At 38.3% G+C, this 12,271-nt stretch overlaps 1 protein-coding gene across 4 annotated transcripts in view; it reads left to right on the forward strand.

Annotated features, from left to right (window-relative positions):
- LOC111324103 (centriole and centriolar satellite protein OFD1) overlaps positions 1-11,170 on the forward strand; it is a 71,703-nt gene extending 60,533 nt beyond the window's left edge. For all 4 annotated transcript variants that reach the window (XM_088733543.1, XM_088733545.1, XM_022927596.2 and 1 more), the window contains 7 exons: positions 23-54; positions 197-255; positions 388-492; positions 8,553-8,664; positions 8,960-9,005; positions 10,712-10,877; positions 11,020-11,170. In XM_088733543.1, the coding sequence (XP_088589669.1) occupies positions 23-54; positions 197-255; positions 388-492; positions 8,553-8,664; positions 8,960-9,005; positions 10,712-10,877; positions 11,020-11,148 (649 nt within the window). In that variant the 3' untranslated portion in view covers positions 11,149-11,170. The remainder of the gene's footprint in view (positions 1-22; positions 55-196; positions 256-387; positions 493-8,552; positions 8,665-8,959; positions 9,006-10,711; positions 10,878-11,019) is intronic.
- Positions 11,171-12,271: the final 1,101 nt, after the last annotated feature.

The following is a 12,271-nucleotide window of genomic DNA, read 5'->3' on the forward strand; positions in this document are numbered from 1 at the left end:
ATTCTTATTTCACCTTTCGCAGAAACTTGTTAAGATATGAAGAAGAAGAGAAAGGTAGAGTTTTTTCTGTTCAGTTGGGTATTATTTTTTAGCGAAAAAGTGTTAATGGTTTTTTCGTGTTCATTTTGGGTATTCTTTCAGTGAGAAAGTCTTAATGGTTAATGTGTATCACACATTTATTATTTAACTCTCCCAGAAAACCAAAGAATAGTCAGTGAATTGAGAAAAAAATCAGTGGAGTCTGCTGCAGACTTGGTATGACCTACATTTGTTATAAAGTTATTTCATTTATCTATATGAAAGGTCAAGAGACCATATGAGAACAATTAATACAGTTTCTGGTATTTTGCCAATTATACCTGGGCTAATTCTCTATTATTTTGACAGCTACATCTGCGAGATCAGTTAAGTCAAATGGAGAAAACCACCAAGTCTAAGGAAAAGTCTTGGAAAGATTATAAAACAAAGATGGAATCCAAACTGGATGAGGAGGTATAGCTGTAGCATTACTGGTGGTACATAGTATGTCTTGTAAAACAAAACTTAGTTCTTCTCTCTTCTTTTGCTGTTCTGTTTATTATAATCGTGGTCAGGAATGCTATCAGCCCATATAATAATAATAATAATAATAATAATAATTATAATAATAATAAATGTAATAATAATCTTTATTTAGCAATAATTTCCATAAAATCCTCTACAATACAAAATATTAACAGCGTTAAAAACGATCTAGAAAACTATAAATAACGGAGTCAAATCTGTACAGATTCAAAGTCTAATAATCTGATAAGTAAAAGCATGTCTAAAACTATACAGAAAAGGGAAAGGTGAATGGCAAATCTAGAACCCTATATACAAGGCTGCTAAAAAGCATTAAACAATGTCAATGGCTCCCTCGGCAGTTGCGATTTCAACGTCATAATTATTATAGTCATACGCAGCGCGGCACTTCACCCGCGAAAGGCAAACTTCACCCCTCTTCACTTCACCCCTCAAAGGCAAACTAAGGCCGACCGAAGGAGGGCAAAGGATGTCTTTGCTCAGATCCAGGACATTGTTTGGGAGTATCGTTCCCCTTTCTTGGCGGCTATCAGCTCGGCTAATCGGCTGTGGTATCTTATAAGTTCCATCCCCATCCCTTACGTATTTGTAAATACAAGCGGCGTGAACGAGCCATACTCAACATCCACCACTCTCCTTGAGTACAGCCGCTTCTTGTCGTTTTCATGGATGCGATAAATCTGCTGTGGTTCCTGGTCCTTGTAAGACTCGGCATTAGAGTGGCAAACCCTCACATCGAAGAATGCCGAGCTCTGGGGATCCCAGAAGCCACGTGCGCGAACGTCCAATCTTGCGTCTTGTGCTCTATTAGACCCTCTGCTGAGTTGTTCTTCAGTGATGTCTTGGAGAACTGGCTCGACCTCGACATCGGTACTCACTATACTCAAAAGATCGGCCTCGAGGTCTCTCAACTCATTATGCCGTTGGATAACAAAGCCCCCTCGTTTGCAAATCATTGCGTGGTCTACTGTGAAGCTTTCCCCACACGCACACACTGATGGAATGTCATCGAATGGCCAATCATAGCGTAATTAAACAGCATCGCGAAACTCTCTCTTGCTAAGGTTGAAACCATGTTCTTGAAGGGGAAGAACTGTGAGCCATACAGAGGAGCCTTTTTCTTGCGCTAGTTCTAGAGCTCGCTTGGTCTTCCGTGAAACAATTTGTTTTAGATTATCTGCAATCTCTGAAAGTTCTTCAGCTTTTCCATGTTTGACAGCCTGACGCTTTGTAATAATAATAATAATAATAATAATAATAATAATAATAATAATAATGATAATAATAAACAATAACAATATTTTAACAGGAAGCCCACTTCACCAAAAGGTGCTTTTCAGTGAGGCCCTGCATATGCTACAAAAGAATTACAATAACGATTCAAAATCTAAGCTAGAACTAGATAAGAATAGAAACCTACTTCCAGTCGATAATGCATGTTTAACTAAAATGCATGTTTAAGCTTAGATTTATAGTAAGAAAGTACAGCGGTGTCACTTATATCTTGACTTAAAGAGTTCAAGTCTACGACGCTCTGAAGCGTAAAACGTTGTTTGCCCCAGTTTGTTCTTACGCGAGGTAAATGAAAATCGTCTGTGGAACGCGTGTTGTAATTATGTTATTTCTAACAAAATTAAAATCAAAGTCAATAAGACCATTCAAACACTTGAAGATCGTTGTACAACGATGGAAACGTCGCCTGAGATGCAGTGGCTTCCAACCAAGAGAATCAAGAGCTTCGGACGCCGAGTCATGTGGATGGCGATCAAGAATTATCTTAGCAGCTTTATTTTGAAGAATCTGAAGATTTTCCATGAGAGTGGAGTTGTTCCTATCACCCCAAACAATGTCACCATAATCAAACAAGGGAAGGATGAGACTATTGTAGAGAGTTAGACGGGATTGGAGTTGTAGCATCTGCTTTACTCCTCAGGACACCAAGGCGTTGATTGACTTTGTTGACAACCGAAGAAACGTGATCTTGCCAAGTCATATTTTGACTGATTGTAACAACCGCCTCCCGGTTAGCTCGCTGGACTGTTGTGCGGGAGGTCGAGGTCGATGGTTCGAGCCCCGGCTGGACCAACACTCAAGGTCTTAAAATAACTGAGGAGAATGCTCTACCTTTCTATAATATCAAGAAATGGATAGACATTCTAGTCTTCTCGGATAAGGACGAATAAACTGTAGGTCCCGTTTCCTGCATCTATTAATTGGTTATTTTGGTTAGGCAGGGGACGTTAAAGAACCTACTCACGAGATTACTGTGATGTGGTCTGGCCTGTTCGCTGGGAATAGCCCATTTCCGTATTACTCTTGGTCTCTTTTTTAAAACGAGGCCTGGTGCTCAACCACTTGTGAAAATGAGTTTAATTTGCATGTGAATTAAAACTTATTATCGTATGAAAGGATGAGCACCAGGACTCGTTTTGAAAATGAGGCCAAGGGTAATTCGGAAATGGGCTATGGGGGGGGGGGGGGCATCTTCAAATAAGTTTCCTTCGATTGTTTGTGAACTGCTGATGCAGTCCGGCCAAAGTCCCTCGAAAAGTGTTGTGATGCGCATTTGATCATATCCACATGTTAATTTGCGCAATATAAATATTAAATTATTATTATTATACTATACTTAAAAGAGTCAGTTCTTTCTAAGTTATAGTCATTAATGCAAAGAGAAAAATTCTGAAAAGATTGAAGTTTATGGGTACTACCAAACAAGACAAATTTGCATTTTCTTTCATTAAGGGTAAGGAGATTTTCAAAAAACCACTTGCTAATAAAATGTAGATCGGCATTTAGCCGGACCTCAAGGGTAGCAGCATCCTTCGCTGAAACATAAATAACGGTATCGTCAGCATATAACGTTAAGTCACATTCACGTAAACAAGATGGTAAATCATTAACATAAATAAGAAACAACAAAGGTCCGAGGATGCTTCCTTGCGGAACACCAACAGGTACCGACTTACTAGAGGAATGAACATTTCCAACAGCTGTAACTTGGCAACGGTTTTCCAGGTACGAATTAAACCACTCGACTGAGTGATTGGAAAACCCAATTGAGTAGAGTTTGAGAAGGAGTCGCTGATGGTCAACAGTGTCAAATGCTTTAGCCAGGTCCAGAAAGACCGCGCCGGTGATACATCTTTCATTCATATTACCTAATACAGTGTCGCAAAAGTGAGCAAGTGCGACATTAGTAGACTTCATCGGGTGGAAACCAAATTGTTTAGGAGTGAGGATGTCATTATCCATTAGGTATATTTGTAAACTTGCATATGAACACCTCTCTCAAGAGTTTTGCTGATGTTGGTCCGTAATTATTGGGGTCACCTCGATCACCAGATTTAATGTTTCTTAGAGTTATTTAGCGTAGTTCTAATTGTTCAAGCACATTGCTAAGAGATAGAATGAAGGAAAGGGAGAATGTAAATTTCGGTTATTCAGTCAACGCTCCTTGGGAGAGCACTTTTTAGTGATGGGGTGTATACCGTTGCTAAATGATGTTTCAACTCAGGTTCCAGGGCAGTTTAAAAAATGGCAGCGTCCGCAGATGAATTTTAAGAGCGAATGTTACCAACGGTCAAACATTTGGCGGCAACAGCCAAAAAGTCGATTTGGCTCATATTCTCAAGTTAGGTAGGCCTTGTGGTGAAACAAAGCACTGCATACTTCGTTTGGCTGAATATCGATTTATTTTCCAGAAAATCGATAATTGAATTTCGACCAAATGCCGCTTTTGAAGCTCAAAATTTCAGACAAATCTCGGAGCGTCACGCCACGAATTGAAAACACTTGGACCGATAAAAACTACCAAATCTTGAAAAACAACATCAGTACATATGTTGACAGCAATTTGAGCAATTCTTGACCATTTATTCACACAATCTAATTGAATTTAACCGACCTTCTAACAAGATTAAAAGTAGGTCAAAAGTAACCCGTTATTTAACTATGTGCTATACAAAATAATCGACTGAAAATCTGGATTTTGGAAGGCCAAGTGTGATTCTTTTCGTTCTCCAAAGGATTTTTTGGGGAAATGATTCAGTGCGATTTAATCAAATTTTAAAGTTGGATAAAATGAGCTGATTCGACGGTGCCGTCAGTTGTTCGAAAATGTTCACATTCACACACAAACTCAATTGCTTCGCATTTTACATCCAATCTACAGCTTATTTAACATAATATCATCTTACCGTCCATATTGCTGTATCACAAAAGGGGATTGGAGTCCTAAAATTGTTGCGTTGCTCCCTCAATAGCAATAGAACTTGGCAGGATAGTCAGCGCATCCTGATAATGATTGTTTACAAAGCGTATCTCGGGGTTTCTCTATTCCCATTTCGTTGAAATACTTCGTGTAAGAGATCTCTGTTTAATTATAAGTCTACAACCGAACCGTGAGCCAAGTGTAAGCGGATTGTTGTTAGTTCAGAAACATGTTCCTCGCGTGCAGAATAACGCTAATTAATTCAAAATGAGGTCTACTGAAATAAAACGCAAAAATAAAACATTGGACTGTGAAGCACGTGGCTACAGGAACTAAGGTCGTGTATTACATATACGAAACAGGAGCAAACAATTATCTAACTCCGATCATAATTTAATGTATCATAATTGAATGTTTCATGGTACTTCGGGGGATAAAGCTCATTTTGGGACAAAAAAAGAGCGAAAGATCTGCAAAGGGCATAGCCCACCATACATCACTGCAGATGTGCGACAAAGAAAAGTGTAGTGTTTGAATATTTGTTCATTTAAAGGAAGTTTTATAAGGGTCAAACCTAGAAAACCACAACTTTCGCTGAAATGTTTGTAAAAGCCAACGTTCAACAGCTTTATATTTAAATATATCAACAACGTTGAAATGGTAAATTGGCCACCGTTACGATTATAAAAGCTGACGTTTCGAGCGATAGCCCTTCGTCATTCGCTCCGACGAAGGGCTAACGCTCGAAACGTCAGCTTTTATAATCGTAACGGTGGCCAATTTACCATTTCAACTTTGTTGATAAATTCAAATTATTTCGTTACCCCCGACGCAGCCCCAAACAGTTTCTTTAGAAACTATCAGCCTTTATTCAACAGCTTTATATTTATACTACTTCTTCTCCAGAAGCTACTGTGCTTTGTTAAGTTACTCGTGCTGGTAGTAAGATTTCGACCCAGGTAACACGTTCACATTTTTCACACCCACCTTTTCCCGGCAGCGGTCCAAAAAAAGCTCAAATCTGGAAATAAAACCATTTCTGCGTATCTCGGAACTCAAGAAACGCTTCGAGTAATCATTGCACCAGCTGACACAGCAGACTCGAGTGCGAGTCGGTATACCTACATCAAATACTTGCATTTTGAAAACAGTGGCTTTGAAAAATCAATTCAACTAGTTAGTTATTTAGTATTCTTGCCCAAGAAGGTAGCCAAGTAGTGATCTATCCCCCTCAAATATGGTCGGGTCCAAAGCCATCAATGCATTATATGGCGAAATATTATAGAGTGTGGCTGATGCGTAATGAAAAATTTAACATAAGCCTGTTGTCTGGTCAGACCAGAATGTTCTCGCCCATCGGGAAAAGATTGATATCTAGATTTAACCAAAAAAAAAAAAGTAAACAAACCCACGTTGTGCCTATCTCCTTAAATCCTTCCTTCCAAGATAATTGATTTAAGAAGTGAATGACTACTTCTTATAGAAGTCCAAAGCCAATCAATGCATCATATGGCGATATATTATTGAGCATGGTTTGATATATCAGTAGGAACTCTGCGCCTCGAACTAGAGCCTCTCGTTCACCCCAAACCAAGCTTTGCACTAAGCGAGGGACAAATTGTCATGGAATGTATGTCAGCAGGAGGAGAGAATATGGCTGCTCGGCTAAGAACTAGTTCAACTTCGTCTTTTGGCCCTGGAAAAACCGAGACTAGCGGAATTGCTCTAAATACGCCTTGAACAGGCAAGAAGAGGTATAATTACTGTTTCCCGTTTTCTGGATCGTCTGTCGAAGTCGCAGTATACTCTTACCATAGTTTTGAACGAGCAGCAGATATCCTTATGAGGAGAACAACACGCAATGCTGTTACAGAGTTCACATCTTTTAATTTCTCTGCAATTAGTAAACGAAAATGCCAGTTTCAAGGTCATTTCTGTAATTAATCAAAACAATCAATAGAGATTAAAATAGTAAGGAAGAGGAAACAAATACGATTAAAATCCTTACCTCTACTCGAGGCAATTGTCATCTCGACCGGTTCCTTCTTACACAAAGTAAGCACCAAGTGTTTCTATAGATACTCAGTGTGGTTTCAGCGATTAACGATCAAAACACCCCTCTGAATTTCATTTGGTAGGTTTGACTGTAACTCATTTTGAACATTACATACCGTCAACAGAAGAAAATTTAGTAAGAGTGCAGGGAAGTTGAAAACTTATCAACATTAAAATACAGTAGTATTGTAGCAAGCAGAGGTTTTAATCACCGAACTAGGTTTATCTTTCGTTCTTTTTGTCCTAAAAGTGAGCTTTATCAACCTAAACAATAATTTACAAAATAAATGTAACACTCGACCTTAGTTCCTGTAACCACGTGCTTCACAGTCCAAAGTTGTACTTTTGCAGAGTTGTCGATTTCTGTGGACCCTAATTTTGAATAATTAGCGTTATTCCGCACACGAGAAACATGTTTCTGAACTAGCAACATTTCGCCAACATTTGGTTCGCGGTTTAGTTAAAGGCTTATATTTAAACAAAGATCTCTTACGCGAAGTAATGACAGCCTCCTTTTCAACGAAATGGAAAGAGAGAAACCCTGAGATACGCCTTGTAAACAATCATTATCAGGTGTTGACTATCCTGACAAGTTATAACGCTATTATGGTAGCAATGCAACAATTTCAGGACTGCAATCCCCTTTTGTGGTACAGCAATGTGGACGGTAAGATGATATTATAATAAATAAGCTGTAGATTGGATGTAAAATGCGAAACAGTCGAGTTTGCGTGTGAATAAGTGCATTTTCGAATAACTGACGGCACCGTCAAATCAACTCATTTTATCCAACTTTAAAATTTGATTAAATCGCCCTGAATTATTCCCCAAATAAGCTGTAGATTGGATGTAAAATGCGAAACAATCGAGTTTGCGTGTGAATGTGTACATTTTCGAATAACTGACGGTATCGTCAAATCGGCTCATTTTAGCCAACTTTAAAATTTGATTAAATCGCACTGAATCATTTCCCCAAAAAATCTTTGGAGATAAAAAAGAACCACACTTCACCTTCCAAAAGCCAGATTTTCAGTCGATGATTTTGTATAGCACATAGTTTTGTACATTGTACATTGTATAACATTGTACATTGCACGTTGTATAACAGGTTGCCTTTGACCTATTTTTAATCTTGTTAGAAGAAGGTCGGATAACTTCAATTACGTTGTGTAATGATCAAGAATTGCTCAAATTGCTGTCTAATTATGTATTGATGTTGTTTTTCAAGATTTGGTAGTTTTTATCGGGCCAAGTGTTTTCAATTCGTGGCGCGACGCTCCGAGATTCGTCTGAAATTTTGAGCTTCAAAAGCGGCATTTGGACGAAATTCAGCTTTTGTCGATTTTCTCGAAAATAAATCGATATTCAGCCAAACGAAGTATATAGTGCTTTGTCATAGGGCCTACCTAACTTGAGAATATGAGCCGAATCGATTTTTTGGCAGTAGCCACCATATTTTGAAAATGTTTGATTTTGGCCACATTTCCTCTAAAGAATGTCAAGCGTACTCAAAACACGATCATTGTCCTAATCTCACAGATACTTTCTAATGGTGGAGTAGGTATTGTATTGTTTTTGGAGTGTATTTTTTATTTTAAGCACGATAATATTTTCCAACATTTTTAAAGAAATTTAATTTAAAGTATGACTTGTTGAGTGGGTGTTTGATTTGTTCGGATGCAGTGTTGTCTTGATGTATTTTTTTTCGTTTCACCTGTAGTGTCAGAAGCGGCTTAAGTATCAACAGCTGTATGAGGAAACGACGATGAGTCAGTCGGCGCTAAATCAAGAGATAGCTGACTTAAAACTTACTTTACAACAAACTCAGCAAGGTATTATTTATACATTGATTATTACTGTCACAGATAATACAGATTACTTTAAAACTAGTGAATTAATTCACAAGTTGTTCAATGGATATTTTTGAGAACAATGCAGTGAAGTTTAATGAAATCTAAGGTGAGACTTAAAACTGCGGAAGTGGAAATTGGAGTGAGACAGACGGATGCTGCAATTACGAATGAGATAGATATCACACCAACCTCCTCGTTCAGGATTCTTTTAAATTATCTTTGTAATAAGGTATGTATTTTTGTTTGTTTGTTTTTGACCTGTTTGCCATTTCAGTACTCGACGTGGAACTTGGCAGAAGAAGAGCAAACTCCATTCCTTGGTAAGTCTAACCGTGTTAGAGTACAACTAGTTAAGTACAACTAGTTAAGTACAACTAGTTAAGTACAACTAGTTAAGTACAACTAGTTCGGAGCTCTGTTGTTAGAACAAAGTAAATGGTAACAATAAGGTACAGGTCGCTAATGATGCTTTGTTCTCATTTTCTCAGAGGAGTTATGTTTTGTAACGGAAGAGGATCGTATTTCTTCCTGCTATTGCTATTGTTTCATTTTACTGGTGTATGCGCTCCTGGGCCCGCGTTCGCAAGAGTTTGATTTTTTCCCAATAATAATATACATGAAGTCATTATTAGACAGAAAAAGTTAAAACCAAACATTTTTTACATGTAATGCCGACGCTCCACATTTCGCTTTGATACCCATTTGCGCGAGTCTTGATCAGCCTTGTTTACACGAAAGAAGTGGACAGAATTGTGGGAAGAGTTTCCAAAAAAAAGGGACCCAGAAATCGACGGCATGTTACAGTTCCATCTCCCATCCCTTGAAATTTTGGTAAACAGAACCTACGCCAGACTTCATTTTAATATTCCAAACCAGCGTTACCCAATGGGCGATAACCATTTGGCATAATTTTGTTACAGATGGTAACGTTCTGAGATAAGGTTTTTCTTAAGGCAAAACTGAATATTACTCCATATTTCCGCCAAACTTTCTATAAAGCCTATGGTAAAACAAACTGCAAAATGCACACTTAGGGGAGGTTACCTCATAAATTTAGTCGTGTTTTGAGCAATACGACGCTGTTCCCCGTTGCTGAGCGTTATATGAGCGAGCGTTATTATTATTAGTATCTTTATATAAGCAATAGCCACCATTTCGCGCGAAAATATGCAGGGATATTTATCTGCGGACATTATGTGTTCCGAGATGCGAATAGTCTTTCGAGAGCGAAGTTCGAGAAAAAATTGTGAGCTTCGAGGGAACATGTTTTCACGCACGTTGCAAAATATTTGAAGGATAATCAACACACGAAAACATGCTCGTATATTTGTTCTTGGGTATTATCTGTTCCTCCAGGCTCAGTTTTCCTCTAGCGGCGGTTAGCTCAATGGATAGAGCGCTGGACTGTTGTGCGGGAGGTCGAGGGTTCGAGACCCGGCCGGACCAACTCTCAGGGTCTTAAAATAATTGAGAAGAGTTTGCTACCTTTCTATAACATCAAGAAATGGAGGTCCCGTCTCCTGTAGGCTTAGGGGTAGGAGACGTTAATTTCCCACGCACGAGATTACTGTGTGATGGATGTCCTCCCCTGGGGTGGGATGGTTGGGTTTACTGGGCCCGCAGTAATTAGCGCAAGTTGTTGTGGTGTTCCTGCCGGTCGGCGAAGCTATTAAATAATTCAATAAATAAAAAGACAACTAAATTAATGTTTTTTTTTTTTAATCCATACCGTGAACCGAAGTTACTTTAACAATATAACATCTTTACTTGGATCTACTGACCTAATGACAACATTGATTAAAAAAAAGTATCATATATTGAAACTACCGTAAACGAGATGTAAACTGCTACAAAAAACCTTGAAAAGAGGATTAATTTCCAGAGTCATCGTCACCACGCAAAATTTTTCAAAACAGTGAATAGGATTTATCGATATTTTGTCGTCACTCCACATCTTAAAGCTTGTTCAATATGAGCTGATCATAATCACCTCAATGACTCGATGTTTCGATAATCAAACCACCAGCATAGAGTCCTTACCAAGCGAAAGCGATTCCCCGGCAGGACTTAAAACTCAACAGGAAGGTGATAGAACACCTCTAACAGACTCAGTTATGGACGAAACCAGTAGCACTGTGGTTATGATAGCTCAGAGCAAGGAACTATTTGATCGGCTGGAAAAGGAAGCCAAGGTTTGTTTAACAACTGTCTTGTGTTAGCTAAATTATGTTTCATGTACACCTCAGTGTTTTGAGACATACCAGAGTACGGCTGCCACATGGCTTGGTTGTTTGTAGTAGGATGTTTCACGCTCTTTGTATGCTTGCCTTATAGGAGTTGGAAGAATCCTATCAGAAGTTCCAGTCACGAATCAACCAGATGGAACTAGATGTTCACCCAACGTCTCGTTCTCCTGATTTTCATCATCTTACTCAAAGCCTCCATGGAAATACATTTGGTTAAAGAAAATTTAATTTTCACAAAATCCCTGTGTCTTGTGTCCCTTCCATTCCTAGGAGTGATCACATCAACACACTACTATATATATGGAGTTTGTCAATACTCATATCAGAATCCTCTGGGCTAAGAAGTGTATTACAGACAGAGTGGAGAGACGATGTTTCGAACTTAAACTGTAGAATTTCAAATTCTCCTTTGCTGTCACCCAGCTTGTCAATAAGGGATCCAATTTTGCCTGGCTAGTAAATATGCAGGGGTTATCAAAATCAAAAAAAGGAACATTGGGATAGCCACGCAATGTTCCGAGAGAAATAGGTTTGAAATCTGAAAAAAGTGCTAACCATCCTGATTAATTTATGCATTAAACGTGGATTAAACGCGTTATCCCATACCTTCCCTACTAGGTTTGAATCTATCCACAAAGTCCTGCTTTTGTCTTCTGTTCAAATATCTGTTGGGTAGGTGAAATATCTCCCCGATCAACTTATTTCAAAATGACATCTATCATACATACATACATACTTTATTTATTCCAGAAGCAGACTATGTATACACTAAGAAGAAATGGAAAATATGCTTCCAGAAAAGGAAGTTAAGAGGTTATCCCTATGTGAAAACTCCCTAAAAAATAAGTCTAAATGAAAATAAAATACTTAGTTATAATTAAATATTTAAATACAATTTAAGCTGAGATTTAAAATGCTGAAGATTATCAGCTTCCACTATGTTTCTTGGTAATTCATTCCATAATTTAACAATCCTAATGAAGAACGAATGTTTATAACAATTAAGTCTTGCTGGTTTGACGTAAAGTTTGTACTGATGATTTGCTCTCGTACATCTAGTTGTGGCAAAATCAAAAAAGGTTCCAAAATCTAAATGGTAAAAACCAAAACAATTTTATAACACTCAATTAAAGATAGATAAGTTCTACGGTCGGAAAGAGTAGGCCATTTTAGCAATTTGCATCGGTCTTCGTAGGACATGTCTCCTTTGCGTTGATTTAAAGCAAGTCTTGAAGCTCTTCGCTGTACATTCTCAAGAGCATGGATGTCCTTGACGAGGTAAGGACACCAGACAGGTACCACATATTCCAAAATTGGCCGTACAAGAGATTTGTAGAGCA

The sequence above is a fragment of the Stylophora pistillata genome, chromosome 9 (genome assembly GCF_964205215.1).
Source record: "Stylophora pistillata chromosome 9, jaStyPist1.2, whole genome shotgun sequence".
NCBI lineage: Eukaryota > Metazoa > Cnidaria > Anthozoa > Scleractinia > Pocilloporidae > Stylophora > Stylophora pistillata.